Source organism: Furipterus horrens, unplaced genomic scaffold, assembly GCF_987537825.1.
Source record: "Furipterus horrens unplaced genomic scaffold, mFurHor1.1.pri manual_scaffold_2, whole genome shotgun sequence".
Taxonomy (NCBI): Eukaryota; Metazoa; Chordata; class Mammalia; order Chiroptera; family Furipteridae; genus Furipterus; species Furipterus horrens.
Window position 1 is genome coordinate 73,657,761 of NW_028327172.1, and position 19,891 is coordinate 73,677,651.

The 19,891-nt window shown below is 35.3% G+C and overlaps 1 protein-coding gene across 1 annotated transcript in view; it reads right to left on the bottom strand.

Moving 5' to 3' along the window:
* CWF19L2 (CWF19 like cell cycle control factor 2) overlaps positions 1 to 19,891 on the bottom strand; it is a 139,800-nt gene that overhangs the window by 96,497 nt on the left and 23,412 nt on the right. The window contains exons 6-8 of the mRNA XM_090265870.1: positions 18,446 to 18,539; positions 12,585 to 12,700; positions 3,290 to 3,942 (exon numbers count right to left, since the gene is read on the bottom strand). Of these exons, the coding sequence (XP_090121996.1) occupies positions 3,290 to 3,942; positions 12,585 to 12,700; positions 18,446 to 18,539 (863 nt within the window). The remainder of the gene's footprint in view (positions 1 to 3,289; positions 3,943 to 12,584; positions 12,701 to 18,445; positions 18,540 to 19,891) is intronic.

The following is a 19,891-nucleotide window of genomic DNA, read 5'->3' on the forward strand; positions in this document are numbered from 1 at the left end:
ATAATCCCATTTACTATAGCAACAAGAAAAATAAAGTACCTAGGAATAAACTTAACCAAAGAGAAAAAAAGACCTGTCCTCGGAAAACTACATAACACCAAAGAAAGAAATTAAGGAAGATACAAATAAATAGAAGCATATACCGTGTTCATGGATGGGGAGAATCAACATCATTAAAATGTCCATACTACCCAAGGCAATTTACAGATTCAACACAATCCCTATTAAAATACTAGTGACATATTTCACAGACCTAGAACAAATACTTCAAAAATTTATATGGAACCAAAAAGACCCCGAATAGCCACAGCAATCTTGAGACAGAAGAACACAGTAAGAGGAATCACAATACCTGACATCAAACTATACTACAAAGCCACTGTGATCAAAACAGTCTGGTACTGGCCTAAGAACAGACATATAGATCAATGGAACAGAATAGGGAGCCCAGAAATAAACCCAGGTCTATATGGTCAACTAATAATATTCAACAAAGGGAGAAGGAACATAAAATGAAATGAAAAGAGCTTCTTCAACAAATGGTGCTTGGAGAACTGCATAGGGAAGTGCAAAAAAATGAAACTAGACCACCAAATTACACCACACACCAGAATAAACTCAAGATGGATCAAAGACTTAAATGTAAGATGTGACACCATAAAAATCCTAGAGGAAAACATAGGCAGAAAAATTTCAAATACACCACATAACAATATTTTCACCGATACATCTCCTAAGGCAAGGGAAATAAAGAAAAGAATAAACAAATGAGACTACATCAAACCAAAGTGTTTCTGCGCAGCAAAAGAAAACATCAGCAAAATGAAAAGGAAACCAACCATATGGGAAAACATATTTGCCACTGATACCTCAGACAAGGGACTGGTCTCCAAAATATGTAAAGAACTTACATGTCTCAACACCAGGAAGACAGGCAGCCCAATTAAAAAATGGGCAAAGGACCTGAACATACACTACTCCAAGGAGGATATACAGAGGGCCCACAAGCATATAAAAGAATGCTCAACATCACTAGCCATCAGAGAGATGCAAATAAAAACCACGATGAGATACCACCTCACACCAGTCAGAATGGCCATCACCAACAAATCAACAAAAAACAAGTGCTGGCGAGGATGTGGAGAAACGGGAACCCTGGGGCATTGCTGATGAGAATGCAGACTGGTACAGCCACTATGGAAAACAGTTTGGAATTTACTCAAAAAACTAAAACTGGAACTGTCTTTTGAACCAGCAATTCCACTGCTAGGATAATACCCGAAGAATCCTGAAACCCCAATTCAAAAGAACCTATGCACCTCTATGTTCATAGCATCACTATTTACAATAGCCAAGTGTTGGAAACAACCCAAGTGCCCATCTGTAGATGAGTGGATTAAAAAACTGTGGTACATTTACACAATGGAATACTATGCAGCAGAAAGAAAGAAGGAACTCCTGCCACTTACGACAACTTGGATGGAACTAGGGAAAATTATGCTTAGCAAAATAAGCCAGGCAATGAAAGAAAAATACCATATGATGTCACCTGATACAGGAGACTAATGAACAACACAAACAAATGAACAAAATTGAACAAGGAACAGAATAACAGTTATCAGGGGGGAGGGGAAGGGAGAGAAGGGAGTAAGAGAAAGGTTTAGTAAAGGAACTAGTATAAATAACCCATGGATATGGACAACTGAGTGCAGATTGATTGTGGGAGAAGGGGTGGGCTGGGGGGGGGGAGCAATGGGGGAAAAATGTGACAATTGTAATAGAAAAACAATAAATTAAATTCAAAAATATAATAATGCTACTAACAAAGAATACTGTCTTCAGACAAAAAAACATGTCTTTTAATGAGTGCTTGTATTAGAATATATCTATCAGAAGTTTACCATTTAAATATAACATGAAAATATAAAGCAATTAGAGAACCAGAGTACTTAGAGAGAATATGACTATCTCACATAATTTACTTAGCTGCTATCACCAAATTCAAGATCTACAGATCACCCAAATGTTAAGCCAGCTCTAATGATATCAGAATATAAGAGCTTCATCCCACTAACAGCTGGGAACTGAAAACAGCCTACCCTCGTGAGTACCTGGAGGAAAGTCTGGACAATTATGTATGTATACAGCCTTAGACATTCTCTAATCCCTGCCATGTTTATAAAGTCAATACAACTAGATTTCTCCTTTGTTTTCCTGGGAGCAAGGCCCTGACTTGAACCAGAGCCCATCTGACTGGGCCTCCCATCACTTCATATTTTGCCAGCTTCCTCCCACTGAAAGCAACATACTGTGCTTTATAACCCACAGCTTCAGATGGAGTCATTAGCAAAAGCAATTTACCAGATTCATGACCCTGAACCACAATACTTAAACCTACTCCTGCCACCACTGAATTCTATTATTTCCTAAAACCTCTTCCTTTAGTGTCACATTCATTTGGTGGTATTTTCAACATATTTTGATCATTCAAATATGATTTAGTCATTATCCTTTGGATACTAGTTTTCTATTTATGTTTATCTCCTACAGGCCTACAGCTAAATCAAGTTTTCCTAGGTCTGATTCCACTCTACCTGGGTTTCCTATTCTACTGACCCAGCCCTATATGCGTCGATAATAAGTACAAGAATAATAAAACCAGTAAGTACTACCTATTTCCCTAATCATTACAGATGCAACCTATATTTTGCTTTGAAAACTCTTTTAACATTAGATTTAAACCTGTCAACGATTAAAGTGGATTATTCTTTTTCCTCTGTAAACCACCACTATAATTCATGCTTCCCTGTGCAGGATTTTTCACACACCTTTTTCACTTCTTATTTGGGCTATGGCAACACATTTTCCTTCAGTCTCGCAGACCTCCAGTAGACATGTGATATTTACAATTATATTTATTCTTAACAATAGAGTAATTTCCTTTGAAAGTAATGTGGAAACAGTAACAAAACACACTAAAATATCTCCTGTACCATGCCCATTTACAAGGATTTTTAACTCATTCAGTTTTTTAGGTTGCAAAAAGAGCAACAAATTTTGAGCAAATATAGCTATTGACTTCCTCCAACTTTTTATGTCAAATAAAACTGTGACATGAAATGCAATCCATAAAATGAAACTGAATTATTAAATGTGCAATCTTATCTCTTCCATCAAATATAAGAGATCACAACTCACATCTAATTAATAACAGATGTTCTAAAAATACAGCTCATTTCTTTGAATCCTATAAAACTTTATCAGTTTAAAAATACAAATGACAAAATACCCAGCAAATGAAGGCTTTGTGTCCTGTAGGTATTCTTTTTTCAGAGCATTGTTCCTCAAGCTTTCATTCTGTGATGTTTCTCTTGCGCCTTCTGAAATGTGTTCATAGTCAACACTGCGACAGGTTTCTAATGGCTTTGGATTTGAATGTTTCCTCTCTCCTTTCTCATCAGCTCGAGCCCATGATGATAAACTTCCTTTGCTATTCTCTGTGGGTTTTTGAATACTACAATGCACAGAACCCTCAGCAGCCAATGCTGAAGATGAACTAGATGGTTCAAAATTTCTGCCCTTATGATGAAATGAAAGGTTTTCATCATCAGAGGGTCTTAAAAATTTAGGTCTCAAATTTCCAAGAGAAGAAAACTCTTTACTTTGCCTTGAATTAAAGTTTCCTCTACATGTTTCTGAAGACCCAGGTCTATTATATTTTTCATCATCACTAAACTTATCTTTCTTATTTGTAATATCTGTTGAACTATATCTATCCCTAGAACTTTTGTTATATTTTATCAAGTCTGATTTTCTACTTTCTTGACCACTTGGTGCTTTATCTGAATATGCTGGCTTCCTCCAATGTTCTCGTCTACGATCTTCTTTTGTGGATGCAGTTTTTTCAGCTTCTTCTAATTTCGACTGAAATATTTCCATTGACTAAAAAGGAGAAAAATAAAAGAAGATATATAAAATTTTAAAAGATTCAATAACTTGTACGCCATATGCCACTGTGCCATGATACACTATTGAAGAACAATGAAAGAAAAACCCAACAAAATGGTAAAAAGAGGCCATACAATCATCCTATCCAATATAGGCTGAACAGTGCCCCCCTTTTCCCGGACCAAAGTTATGTGGTGAAGTTCTAACTCACAGTACCTCAGAACATGACCACACTGAGAAACAGCCTTAAAAAAGTGATTAACTTAAAATGTGGTTGTTAAGTTAGGCCCTAACCCAATTTGACTGATTGTAGGGGATTGTTCCTTGTGGTTTCGGGAATTGTAGCCCTAGCTATGAGCAAGCACCTCCCTCCTCCCCCAGGAGGCCTCTAAGACTCAACGGAAAACTGGAACACTAAGAGGCAGACAGGACCAAAGGCCACTCAGAGGGTTCCCATGGGAACTGGATTTAAAGCATGCATATTATGCTTTAGAGCTTGCTCTGCTTTTCTTATCTCTTAGTTAGCTATGAACAGTATGTAGCTAAAAATGTATGAAGCCTTGCACCTGATGTCAGCATGGCATCAGGATGTTTAGCACACCTTGACACAGACTGGTCACTGTGTTCTTTAGATTGATATTTGTAATCAGTAACTGTCAACTGTAACCCAAGTGTCTGAAAGCTTATTGATGATTCCTAAGTCTTGACCTTGTATCTCCCGAATCTCCTCCTCAATAAAAGGCATGGGGGAAAGAAGTTCTGCGCACCTCTCCAATAGAGATTTGCCGCCTCCCATCCCCCCAGACAAAATACAGTGTCCTGGATAAATTTGTTCTCTCAGCCTTGATCCTGAAACCTCTGCTGGACAGGAAGTTTCCAATCGAGCCGGGGCGTTGGAGGCAGGACAGCCTTAACTGATGTGCTTGTAAGAAGAAATTTGGACACACACAGAGATGTCAGGTAAGAATACAGAAAAAGCAGTGTGTGAGAGAGCATTGGGAAGGCAGCAAAAAGAGAGGCCTCAGAAGAAACCAAACCTATTGACATCTAGATCTTGGACTTCCATTCTCCTGAACTGTGAAACAATAAATTTCTGTTGTTTAAGCCATCCAGTCTGTAAAACTTTGGTATGGCAGCCTGAAAAAACTAATATACTACCCCGAAATGAATACTTTTAAAAGTATGATTAATCAATGAAAATTTAGCAAATAAAAAAATATTAATACCACTGACTTCTGGCCAAGATGGAGGCATAGACAGACACGCTGCATCTCCCTCCACAACTAAGAAGGAATACAACTACCTCAAAACTAGAGACAACCAGAAGTTCCAGAAAATCAAGCTACATGGAAGTCCTACAAACATATAAGGAAGAAATACTCATCCACACAGGTAGAGGGGGCGGAGCTGGGAAGAAAGGACAAAGTATGGTGGCAACAGCAGTGGTGGCAGCGGAAGGCTGATGGAAAGTGCAGTCACACATTTTAAAAAGTCAGGAGAGACACCTGGGGAGCACTCCCAGCACCCAGACCAGACCACGCAGCTCAAGTCCCAGCGCTGGGGAAAATAAAGCCTCCTTGCTTTTGACTGTAGAAACCAGTGGGGGTTGGGGCGGAGGAAGAAACTGCCAGTCTCTCAGCAGAATCCACTTGTTTAAACAGCCACCACGGTCTTAAAGCGTCCGCAGACCCACCCGCTCTGGGAACGACAACCAGGGCAACAGCTAGAGGAGCGCCAGTCTCATGCAAAGTGGAAGAACTGCCTGGAAAAGGGGAGAGAGCTGAGCAAGCGACATTGTTCCCTCTCAGACCCCTTGTCCACATACAGCGCCACAACGTGGTGAAACAGATCACCCTGTACTGACGAGAAAACCTAAGGCTCCGCTCCTTACAACGTAACAGGAGCGAAGCTCTACCTATGACACAGAGGCACACAAACACAGGAGTCTGTCAAGATGAGGAGACAGAGAAGTATGGCCCAAAAGGGGGAATGGATCAAGGTTCCAGTGGGAGAACTAAGCATCGAGGAGATAGCCAACCTAACAAATGAGCAAACAGCCAACCTAACAGACGCAGAGTTCAAAACACTGGTGATAAAGGTGCTCACAAGCTTGAAAGATATGCTTAAGTACAGCAAACACATAAGGGAAAAAGTGAAGGCTATGCTAAGTGAAACTAAGGAAAATCCACACAAAACCAGTGGTGAAATGAAGGACACCAGGGTTCAAATCAATGAGTCAAAACATAAGGAGGAAAACAACAGTCAACCAATACAGAATGAGGAAACAAGAATCGAAAAAAATGGGAAGAGGATTAGGAACCTCTGGGAAACTTTAAACATGCCAACATCCAAAGCATGGGGTGCCAGGAGGAGAAAAGGAAGAGCAAGAAATTGAAAACTTATGTGAGAAAATAATGAAGGAAAACTCCCCATATTTGGCAAAGGAAACAGACATACAAGTCCAGGAAGCACAGAGAATCCCAAACAAGCTAGACTCCAAAAGGACCACACCAAGACACATCCTAATTAAAATGCCAAAGGTTAAAGACAAAGAGAGAATCTTAAAAGTAGCAAGAGAAAAAAAGAGAGTTACCTACAAAGGGGTGCCTGTAAGACTATCGGCTGATTTCTCAAAAGGAACTTTTTAGGCAAGAAGGGACCGGCAAGAAGTATTCAGGTGATGAAAAGCAAGGACTTACAACCAAGATTACTCCATCCAGCAAGGCTATCATTTGGAATGGAAGGGCAGATGAAGTGCTTCCCAGACATGGTAGAGCTAAAGGAGCTCATTCATCATCACCAAACTATTATTATATGAAATGTCAAAGGGACTTAAGAAAAAGAAGATCAAAACTATGCACACTAAAATGACAACAAACTCACAATTATCAACAACTGAATCTAAAGAATAAGAACAAAATCCAGCTAAGCAATCCAGAATAGGAACAGAATCACAGATATGGGGATCATTTGGAGGGTTATGAGCTTGGAGGAGGGAGAGGGAGAAAAGGGGAAATGCAGGGACTAAAAAGCATAATTGGTTTGTACAAAATAGATAGGAGGATGTTAAGAATAACATAGGAAAGGGTGAAGCCAAATAAGTTATATGCACAACCCATGGACATGAACTAATGGGGGTGGGATTGCTGGAGGGAAGGGGGGTACTGGGCAGAGGGGAGCAAAGGGGGAAAGAACTGGGACTACTGTAACAACATAATCAATAAAGTATACTTTTTAAAAAATCTTAAAAGTGAAAAGAAGCCTCTTAGTAAAATATATACTACAGAAAATAATAAAGAAATAATTTTTTTAAAACTAATTCCTACTCTCACTGAGATTCAAGTAGTTGCTACTGTACATTGCTAAAAACACAATGGGCTCCATAAAACAAAAGCAGAGGTCAAGAATAAGAAAGACTTGTAAATAAAAATTGTGTGTCTATAAACATGTAGATACAGTGAATGAATGAACAGAAGTACTGAATACAAATTAGTGAATGCAAAACTAGCCCAAGAATTCTCTATATTTAGTATATTATGGTAAATAGGTAAAAGGAAAAAGAAACATGGAGACTTAACTCTAAGAAAATTTAACACACATGTACTAGAACTTCCAGAAGGAAAGAACAGAGAGAGAAGAAAGCACTAACAAAACATAATAATGTAAGAAAATTCCCCCAACTAACTTTCCAGATCCCAAGGGTTCATTTAATATCCTTAGAAAAGGGGGAAAAAATGAAGCATACAAAGACTCATACATTAAAAAACCGAATTCCTGAGTCTCAAAATTCACGTAATGAACAGATGGGAGTAGGTAAATTAATAACACATTAGAAAGTAAGACTGTTAACAACTTCTCATCTACAATACTAAATGCTGTAAGATAATGAAATAAAGATCAATTTTTTTTTAATTATAAGGCAAATACTCTATGTGTAGAATTCCATTCACAATGTAACTATCCTAAAAGAAAATCATTTTCAAAAATGCAAAGAATCAGAAAGTAAATCACCTACTAATTTTGGGGGGGTTGGGGAGGGGATTACTCAGGATCAGAAAGCCAAACCATAAATGAATGAGGGCAAAGATCACTGAAAAAAAAGGAAGACATGCTATAAACCAAATGGCAAATGTAATGAGTAAGTCTTAATAATTGCTCTGGTAGTTGAGAAGTTTAATACAATTGTCAAAAATAAGATGTATATTTTTAAACGTATAACAAACCAGAACTAAAATTTCAAATTTCCAGTATTTCAATAAAATGTGACAGGTGATATGAGGGATCAAAACATGATAAAGTTATTACCTTACATTAGGCAGAGATAATCCATAACATTTCATTTTTTTAATTATTTTTTTAAATATAGATTTAACCTGTCTCTTAAATTCAAAGACAACATATATAGAACAGAAATGATGGCAGTGTGGTGGGGGAAATATTTTCATAATGAAAGCACCTCCTCATAGGCAGTTACAATTATTGGTTTCTTAAGAGTCAATAAAATACAGACAACAAAATAGCAATTACCACAACTTGTCCGATGCTTATTATACTACATTGTTTGCATAATTGAACTAGGCACTAAGGACAATAACTACATTCAAACTACATAATGACTATGTAATCTTGGATAATTTATTTAACCTGTGTTTTTCTCAGTTTCCTCATTTACAAAACAAGAATAATCATATTGTTATGTGTGTTAAATAAGATAATTACACACAAAACATTTTAACAATGCCTGGCACATGAGAAGCACTCAACTAATTATTAATGTTCACAACAATTATCTGAGATTGATACTAAGTCATGTTTTTAAAATGGAAAAAAGTGAATCTAAGGTCACAAAGCAATAGAGTAATAAACCTGATATTGAAATTCCAGACCATATGACTACAAAGCCAATGTTTTTAACTACTATGTCAAAATGCCTCATACTATGATGATTCTTAACTGTTCTAAAGAATTAAGAAATTACATAAAACATTAAAATCCAAATAAACTTATAATAACCTCTACTATCAAATATTATGCTAAGTGAAATAAGCCAGTCAGAGAGAGACAGATCCCATATGATCTCACCTATAACAGGAATCTAATGAACAAAATAAACTTATAAATAAAATAGAACCACAGGCAAGGAAGCATGGATCAGACTAAAAGTTAGCAGAGGGGAGAGGAGAAAGGGATAATGGTAGAATGTAGGGGAAGGGACTAGATGACATGTATGAATGACCCATGGACACAGACAACAGTGTGGAGATTTACTGTGGGAGCGGGGGTGGAATGGGCAGAGAAGGGCAAAGTGGGAAAAACTGAGTCAACATTAATGGAATAGCAATAAAAAAGTAATTTAAAAAAAAGAATTTTAAAAACCCTTAATAAAAATAACATAAAAAGATAACTAAAGGCCATATGCATATATTAAGATATAAATTCAATAATTAAAGGACGTATCATGATCAAATAGGAGAATGAGATCTTACCATCTGTGACAAGAAAGAACCTAGAGAATTCTGTACCAAGTGAAATAGGCCAGAAAAAGAAAGACAAATACCGTATGATTTCACTTCTGTGTGGAATCTAAAAACTAAACAAAAAGCAAAACAGAAACAGACTCATATACAGAGAACAAACTGATGGTTGCCAGATGGGTAAAAAAGGTGAAAGGATTAAGAAGTACAAATTAGCAGTTACAAAAATGGCCACAGGGATGTGAAGTACACCATAGGGAATATAGTCAATAATATTGTAATAACTATATGTATAATGTTAAGTGGCTATTAGCCTTATCCGGAGATCATTTTGTAAGTTATATAAATGTCTAATCACTATGTTGTATAACTGAACTAATATTATACTGAATGTCAACTGTAATAAAAAAAATAAATTTTAAAAAATAGGAGTCATTCCAAGAGCGCAAGAATGGTTCAACATTAGGAAATCATCTCATAACAAGAAAAAGAAAAAATATATCATCTCAAAGGACACCAATAAAGTTATTTCACAAAAATTAGCCACCTTTTCCTAACTTAAAAAACAAAAGCAACCAAACAAAAAAGCATCTCTGACTAAACTCTGAATGCACAGATATTTTTTTAAAGATGATTATCTTCATCTCAAATGAAGTTATCGATTAAACACAGAAAAACAGAAAAACTAGCTTCCAGTGTTTTTATCAAAGTTCTGAAATTCTATTTGAGAAGTCAAGAAAGTTCAAGTATTGTAATACTGAGGGGGAAAAGCCAAAAGTAGTAACCAATGGCATATAACTATCTTCCCAGATAACTCAATTAAAAATTAGATTCAATGAGACTTAAAATGTAAGAATTTAGAATATTGGCAGACTCAATACCAAAAGTGTATCGGAAAATATGAGGGAAAAGAATTCAATATACAATTGACAAATTTTTAAAATATCCTTAAGGACACATGCATAAAAACTGCACAGAGAAATTTACTAAAGAGTGTAAGTGAAAATTTAAATAGAGAAATATCCAGTACTTCAGGATAACATGACTACATAATAAGGTGTTAATTGTCCTTAATTTATCTATACATTTAATTAAATTCAAATCATAATTTCTAAGAGTTGTAAGTTTATAATGAATTTTGGAAAATGTTTCTGTTGAGCTTGAACTTGACAAAGTGATTCTAAATTTAGCAAATAAAATAAGCACGTAAGAATGAAAAACTTATTATTTAATGACGAATAAAAGAAGACTCCACTACATAGTAGATATTCACTAATTACTTGCTATCTGCACGAGTTACTAAAAGCTATAATAATTATAACAGTATGATACCAATTCCAGGAATTAACAGAAAAATCAATGGAATCGATTTGAAAGTAAAAGAACAGACCTATACTATAAAAGACAATTTAATGTATAATAAATATGTCATTTCAAATTAGTGGAAAAGAATAATTCATGCAATATATTGTAAACAACTACCCAAAGATTTATGGAAAGTTAGCTATCTACTTCATACCATAAACAAATGTAAATTACAGAAAAATTAAAGAAATGCATAAAAAATAAAACTGAACAAATACTCGAAGTAAATACAGATGCACATTTTTATGATTTGGGGGACAGAGAAGGCCTATCAGTAAATTACACCAAGAATATTAAGTCATGAAAGAAAAACCTGATGTATTTTGTCAGGTAAAAATAAACTTATCCATAACAAATATAATCCTTCCTCCCTAGAGCATCCTACACACTCTGATAGAGTTCTTCTCTTCTATTACTTTTCTTATTACAGTCTGCTTGGTGCTAAAGTCATTTATAATAGGTCTTCTTCCCTTACTAGAATATGAACTTCAATTCCTGGAAGTCCAGGACCACATCTGACTTATCTGTATAGTTTTGCACATAGTAGGCAATTCTCAAATTGGGCTACATCTGTAGCACACTTTGCTATATCCTTTAAAGCAGCAATTTCATTTTTAGTAATTTGTCATAAGAAAATATCCAAATAAGCCCTAGTTGGTGTAGCTCAGTTGCTTGGAGCATTGTCCCATAAACCAAAAGGTCACGGATTCAATTCCCAATCAGAGCACCTAGGTTACAGGTTAGTCACTGGTTGGGGCGAGAATAAGTGGCAACCAATCGATGTTTCTCTCTTACATTGATGGTTCTCTCTTTCTCTCCCTCCTTCCCTTTCCCTCTCTCTAAAATCAATAAGCATGTCCTCAGTGAGGGTTTAAAAAAAAAAAAAAGGAAACAAAATACCCAGATAAGTATGCAAAATGCATTATACAAAGACGGTCAGCACAGTGCTATTCAACAGGAGAAAAAAATAAAAAAATAAATATGTCCCTCTAATGACTATTAAATAATGGTAGATAATAAATATATATTAAAATATTAAGAGGTCATTGAAACGTATATATTTAGACATCCAACTATATTAGTGTGAAAGAAGCAGGATGTATTCTATAAGCCTATTTAATAAAATTATAAGCCTAATTTAATAAAACTATTGTATCTAGAAAAATGTATATCAAAATCTTCACAAAAATTACCTTAAAAGATAGTTTTTCTCTCTTTTTTTTCAAACTCTTATTACTTTCTAAGTCTGCTTTTTCTGGAAATTACAAAAAAAAAAAAAAGACTATCAGTAATTACAGAAACAGAAAGATTATCCACAGATGGTGAACAAGAGAACTAGTCCTAAAACATCATGTACTGTTGCATGGTTCCATTGTTTCAAGAAATACATATATTCTTTTTTTTTTTTAAGTTATATTCCAAAACTCTGGAACACAACAAAAATTCGGGGGGGAAATTCTGAAATATAAATAAAAATTTCAACAGTGGTTACCTCCAGATGGATATACTATGGAGGCTTTCCTCACAATGAGGAAATTTATTTTTACATCAAACAGGCACACACTTACATTTTATATTCATTATGTCAATAAAAATATCACATAAGTTTATACGATGAAAAACAGAAAATGGCTTCAGCAGATATAGATTTAAAATTTAATACCAAATCAATGCAAAAGTGTTTCATGGCACGAAACACTGACAAAGTTAGACACTTAATTTCAATCAATAAAAAAAAAAAAAAACTTTCCACATAACTCTGAAAATAACACTTAACTCGTTAATATGAATACTCACCCCATATCTTTCAGCTACAATGTCCTCGAAATTTCTATTTTGTTTCTCAGCTTGTTCCTTCATTCTTTGGTAAGACTTCTTTAGCCAGCTTAATCCACCATCTTCTATTACTGAAACTAAAATTCAATATTAAATGTCAGTTATACTTTCATGTGGTATACAGAATTAATATTTATTGCTTATAAAATCACATCTGAAGTATAAAATTACTTTTCGTGAACATAAAAATTGTTTGTAAATTTAAAACTTAATATATATTTGAGCTCCTACATGCAAGTACAGAGTTCTTCAATTATGAGAAAGAAAAAATAAAACTATCCTCAAAAAAATGCAATCGAAAAGAATGAGGATAAAAGGACATAAATACTAACAACAGAGATAATACTAGCAAAATATTATAAAAACATATAAAGAATTACAGAAAAAAATGAAAAGGGAGGATTATTTCTAAATGGAATGTAAGGAAAAATTTCACAAACCAGACTCAAAAAAAATGAGTTGAATTTCTTCAAACAAAGGTAAGAGTAGGCAAAGTATTCCCAGAAATAAACAAGGAATAAAGGTACACACATGGGGGGCGGGGGGGAACTACCTCCAATATGGCACAAAAACAAATAAGAAAATTATAGATGATAATGTATTCAAATTACTCTAAGTTAGTCATGATTACCAACTACGAAAATCTGAATGTCTTCAACAAACTTTATTAAGCCACTTATATTTCCTTGTACATACATCACACTTTTGATATGCATAAAGAAGAAATCTAATTATTGAAGTCAAAACTCTGTTCCTTATTTTCCTTGTTCAAATATAGGACTACTTTACATCATCCCAGTTCTATACCCAATAAAAATGCACTCACACACAGTTCCCAAAAGAGATGTACAAGAAACTTCATTAAAAATCTGCAGTAATCCCACCAGACTACTATACAGCAATGAGAATGAGTGACTACAATTATATAAACATAGATGAATCTGAAAATGTGGACAAAGAAGCAGTAAACAATGAGGGCACAGTATATGATTCCAGGAAAAACTGATTTTTCATGCTAGAAACCAGAATAGTAGTAACCCTTCTGGCAGGAGCATAGGGACTAGAAGGACTACAAAAGGAGTTTGGGGGATGCTAATAATGTTCTGCTTCTCAAACTGTATGTGCCAATAACACAGATGCTTTGACTTTGTGAAAATGATCAGTCTGTATAGTTATGAGTTGTGTACTCTTCTGTAAGTGTTAAATATCAATAAAATGGTTACTTGAAAAGACACTTTTCAACCCTCAAATTCTAGTCCACCATTCAAATCTGAGTTTATCTTTTACTAAGCAATCTGTTCTAAGATAATGGGTCTTTCCTTACAGGTCTATAATACTTTGTACTTCAAAACCTAGATCTCTAGTTAACTCAATGATTCACTTTTTATTTTGCTCTTGCTCTTTTTTTCTTATTTTTCTAGTCTATGAGTTTAAAATTAACAAGGCAACTACTCAAGGAAGTTAGTCTAAATCTGCAATTTATACAGTGATAAGAGAAACCTCTTGTAATTAATACCTATGATAATGTCACAAGTATGTAATTTAACTGTTTATTCCAAAGACTTATTTGTGAAACTGATAAAATGGTGATGGGCACAGTAAAAATTTCCTGAATGATGACCAATATATTATATTAACACTTCAGAGAAAAAAAATCTGAGAGAAAACAACTGCTTTTAAATCACTGTGTTGACAATTATTATGAAAATCTAGCAGGAATAAAAAATATCAGTTAATTCAGTTACGAGTCAAATCCACAATTTTAGATATATTTATATAATAATGTCACTTTCAATCAATTATATATTCTATTTTAATAGTCTTAATTTTATGATTAGAGATGGCAAAAATACAATATTTTTAACAGGAGAAATCACCAGATTTAATATTTTAAAAGAAAATAAAAATACCAATTTGCAGCACCAGCAATCATGAAATTCCATCCAACAAATACTTAGTGAAATTTACTATGAATATGAAAATTTGTTGCACACAGTAGAGAGCACCTTTAGGAGGTACCTGGAACATTAACAGGGCACTTGATAAAGGCCCATCTCCGACAACTCTCAGACCTGCCTACTGCCTTCATCTTCTGGTATGCCTTCAATATTCTGGCATTTTCCTTCTGTGTGGGTCACAGGCCCACCTCTATCTACCAATTGGACAGGAATCTGCACAACTGCCTTTCTAGCCCCTCTGCTACAGGTGATGCCACCTGACTCGGAGATTCCTATTCCCCTTTCTACGGCAGTAAGAACAAAGCGAGCTCCAGTACTAATTCCCATCCTGGCAGCCCTTGGTATTACTACTGGAGTCACAATGGGAGCAGCAGAGCTAGGAACATCCCTTAAATATCATCAGGAGTTATCCCTAGAGCTTGAACAAAGCCTAGAGGATACGGTGCAGGCTATTTCCAAACTTCAATATCAGGTCAACTCCCTAGCCGGAGTTGTACTTCAGAATAGAAGGGCTTTTGACCTCCTTACTGCCCATAAGGGGGGTACCTGTGCCTTTTGGGGGGAAGACTGTTGTTTTTGTTAATCTGGAATAGTCTGGGACATGGTTAAGAGGATAACGGATCAAGCTGCACAGTTAAAGGATAAAATAAGCACCTCATCAGATTCATGGTTTGACTCAACTGTCCCTCTGACGGCCATCCTTCTATCCCTACTAACATTACTTTTAGCTTTCGTTTTAGGACCTTGCCCCCTGAGACTCCTTGTCAGCTTCATCAAAAGAACCATCAGTACAGCTACAGTACAGACAGCTCACACCCTCCTGCTACTGTCTACTCCTCAGTACCAGCCCCTGGCAGCACAACAACATTGGATATATAGACCCAGAGGGTAAAGTACTCTCTAACTATGCCCTATGTCAGCAGGAAGTAGCCAGAATGACTGTAACATCCTTTTCCCCTAAAGCCTCCATCTGTGACCCTGAACCTCAACATCATTCTTTTTATTACAAATGAAAGACTGGAAATGTCAGAATATGTAGGCAGCTAGAATGCCCATCTGGACTTTCGACATATGCATATCAACCTGGTCCTAGCCCACTCCCACAAGAAATGCTGATGGACTTAGCCTATTCCTAGAGGAACATGTTAATGGACCTAGCCCTATATGTTAACTAACCTGGTGGGAGAAAAGCAAAAAGATGTAAATGACCTGCTGAATATGTTGATAAGCAAATTCACCCTCACCAAAATGTGTGTTTGGCAAGTATAAAAAAGGCGCCTGCAAGAGCCCAGGCAGGCGACTCCTACAGACCTGCAAGGTGGACTGGGAGTCTCCATTCCCCTTTCCCTTCCCCCTTGCTCCTACAGACCTGTGAGGTGGACCGGGAGTTACCTTTCCCCTGCTTCCCTTGCTCCCACAGGCCCTTGAGTTGATCCAAGAGTTGTCCCCATTTCTCTCAATAAACCCGTTGTCTAATTCTACAGTGGTCTCTGGGTGATTTCTCTGAGCAAGGCTACCTGACAGTGAGCAAGTGTTTTTAGTAACTACATGGTAAAAAATATAGTCTTCTCATGAAGAATGTAGAGTAACTAACCCTGGACTAGAAATCAGAACACTTGGGCTCTGGTTTTCTGATTTGACTATAAGCAAATTGTTACCTGGCCACTTTAAGCCTTAAATTTCCTGAGCTATAAAATTAGGACAATAACATCTACTTTGCTGTCTTCACATGGTTGTTATGAAACAAGCTGATATCTAGATGTGCCATGTATACTTTAAAATGTACCAATATTCCCATTACTAAAATATGATTAAAAGCAATTTTGTATGGATGCTAAGAAGTTTACTTACTTTCCCACTTAATTTTGCCTAAGTAAAGGAAACCTAAGATTAACAAATTATTAATATGGCACCTCAATCACTGCAAAAAAAAGTTGATAATATCTTCCCAGAACATGTAATCATACGGAAAGTACTTGACATTATCATCATTATTAAGTATTTACTATATTCCAGATACTGTGCTAATAGATTTTCTCATCTGATCCTCATAACAACCATATGAAAGGTATTATCGTTAGTCCCTATTACTGATAAGTAAATTGGACTCAGAGAGATCAGGAAACTTTCCCAAAATTGTGAAGCTAGTAAGTGGAATGCAAAGTTAATCCCAAGTACCCTATCTCCAAAGTCTGAGTCTTAAAACTATAATACCCTATCACTTCTGCATACCTCAATACTAAACTGGTAACACTTTCAGGTGCCTAACCATTGCAGCTCTACCACTGATCTAAACAGAAAGACCACACTATCTGCATATGCAGTAAAATCTGCATATCATTTCTTAAAACTAATTTCAACTTTGGGATCTGAACCTGTGACAGACATACGCTTTCTGTCATTTTTGTTCTCTAAGTAAGTACAATATGGGCAAGGGAAATTGTAAAAGCATGTTATGAAGGGGAAGAAAGAAAGGCTCTTTAAAAGCATTTATGAAAGGTCATTTTCCTCCTAGTGTCTTTCAGCCCACTGAAAGATACTACCTTAGGAAGCACTCTGGGTCTTCTACACTCAGTGAAGTTAAGAGGCTATTGACTGCAAACACCCAAAGACTGGTTTTGTCAATTCTAAGCTATCCCATAGATAACTTATTGATTGTCCTCTGACAATATTGGTGGCAAATGCCTGAATATAAAATCAGCCCTACATAGTAATGGTTTACTGAGCTGAGCTAACTTACTACACCCCAAACTTTTGTTTTTAAGTTTCTGCAAAACACTATTTCAAAGAGATCCTTGCATGACTACAATTATTATTCTATGACCAACAAAGATACTTCTCCCCAGTCTGAAAGGCAATAAAGGAAATGTTATATTACTAATAACTTTAGTAAACTACTAAAGAAAAACTTTTTTTTTAAACTGTAAAGTAGCTCTAGAGAAAATGCAAAAGAATCTCAAATGGCCAAAGTAAAAATAAACTATATATAAAAAGCAAAAAAATATTCTGATAAATTACCATAATGAAAAAATAGCATCATGATCTACAATAGTATTATCTGTACACTAGGTGAACTATAGTTAAATACACTTTTAGTTGAGTTGTCAGTGCAACACTTAATTGGCATACAAGTATTTTTTTTAATTATGGTATCAAGTAAAATTATGTGACACTTAAATATTTTGTTTCCATCTGCTGGAATAGCACTATCTTAAGGTCAATACAAATATTACAAAAGCTGAAAAAGCAAAAATTTCTGAATATATGAAATCACGTCTTTAATGTTTATACATTATTTTCATGAGATTTCATGGACTTAATACTTTTTATATTTTGTTATACAATGTAACAAACGAAAGCATTATTATTTCCTCTCAGAATCATACTTTGTATTAATCCATTCTAAATAAAAACTCAAATTTAAAATTAATAAATATAAAAATATAATTAGTTTGCTCCCAAATGTAAAATCTTCCCAATACTGATAATTTAAATAAGGCCTCAAAAAGACTGTAAGCCTTTTATCATTGCCTGTCATATGTAAACTGAACATTTAGTAATAATCCATAAATGCTCATAATATGAAACCACACAAATTTCACATTAGATAATCAATACACTTAGTTGTTTTGAAAATAGACACAAATAACTATGTATTTGATCAAAACTACAGCATCAAGCAGAATATTAAAATAATTAATGATAAAATTTAGATTTACTACATCCCAAAATCTGATTTGGATTATTAAGCATTTTTGAAATTCATAATACATCTTGCCAATCTATCAACAAACTCAGTTCACTGCCTTAAGATATCAAGTTATAAGAAATGCCTGTGTGGCTACAATCACAATATAGAGATACCTTTAGTAACTGATGATGTATTACAGTCTTCTGGTGGAAGCCCTGTCCCACCATCCTTCCAATATGGATTCAATTCTCTTTCCAGTAGCTTGGACTAGAACAAAACATTTTCAGAGGCTGTAATTTAAAAATAATCCCACCATAAAATATATTAATAAATAACATATCTGAGACTCAGTTAACAGTTGTAACCTTGGACAAATAGTTAAAACATTCTTAAGATATATTCTTCTGCAACTTTCAGGAAATGATATTTAAAGTAACATTCATCCAATACTTCCATTAAATGCCTATACCATGAATCAGAACTGTGCAGCCTACAGAAGACATAACATTCAATATGCCTGACTCTGCCCTTGCTAGTTTATGAGATAAGAATACAGACAACAAACTAGTAAATGACAAATGCTTTGAAGACAAAAGTATAGAGAGCTAAAGCCAAACATAATTCAAACTCCTCTCACACTGAAGGATTAAGGACTTCCTAGAGTAAGTAATATGTGCAGTCTTAAGACCTTAGAATGAGCAGAAATTAGCCAAATTTTCTTTTGTCGGGGGAGAAGGTACCAAGATGCTCCAGGGATAAGGAACAACAGCATGCTCACAAAAACCCTAGAGAAAAGTGAAAACATAGCACTTTCAGGGAACTTACAGCAATTCAGACTGACTAAACTTTAGGAGCACAAGCAAACAGTAGTTAAGATTAGGTTGTACAATAATCAAGACTAGACGGCATAAACCATTTTAAACTGCTGTTAAGGTTTTATGCTGGGGCAACAGTGAGCCATGCAAGAGACTGGCTTTGTATTACACAAAGAACAAACTTGTTTCAGAACGGGGAGAGTCAAAAAAAAAAAAAAAAAAAAAGCAAGGTCAGAAGCAAGAAGTGCTGGCCTGATAGCTCAGTTGGTTCGAGCGTTGTCCCAATAGCCTGTTTGATCACCAGTCAGGGCACATACAAGAATCAAACAATAAATGCATAAATAAGTGGAATAAGTCAATATTTCTCTCTCTCTCAATCTCATTCTCCCGCTCTCTCTCTCCCTTTCTCCCTATTCCTTTCTCTCTCTAAAAATAAATAAATAAATAAAAATTTAAAAAAATGATTAGTAGCAGGAATCTAGTCAGAAGATGGTAGCAAAAATCAGGAATGTTAGCCTAGTCACAATTCAAGTGTCTCCTGTGTCCCAAGCAGTTGGCTGGACATTGTGATTACAATGAATAAGCCAGGCATAGTCCTGGCCATCAAAGAAATTATGGTGTAGAGAAAGGGGAGCAACAATTAAGCAATATCAATACAGGTAAGTGCTATGAAGGTAAAGGGTCCTATAGAACCACATAACAGGGGTTCCTAACTTGACCTTAGAAGGTCAGAAAATGTTAGAACTAATAATGGCAATTTTTTGACTTAATATCAGCAATTAGATGAAGAATGGAAAGAGTTAA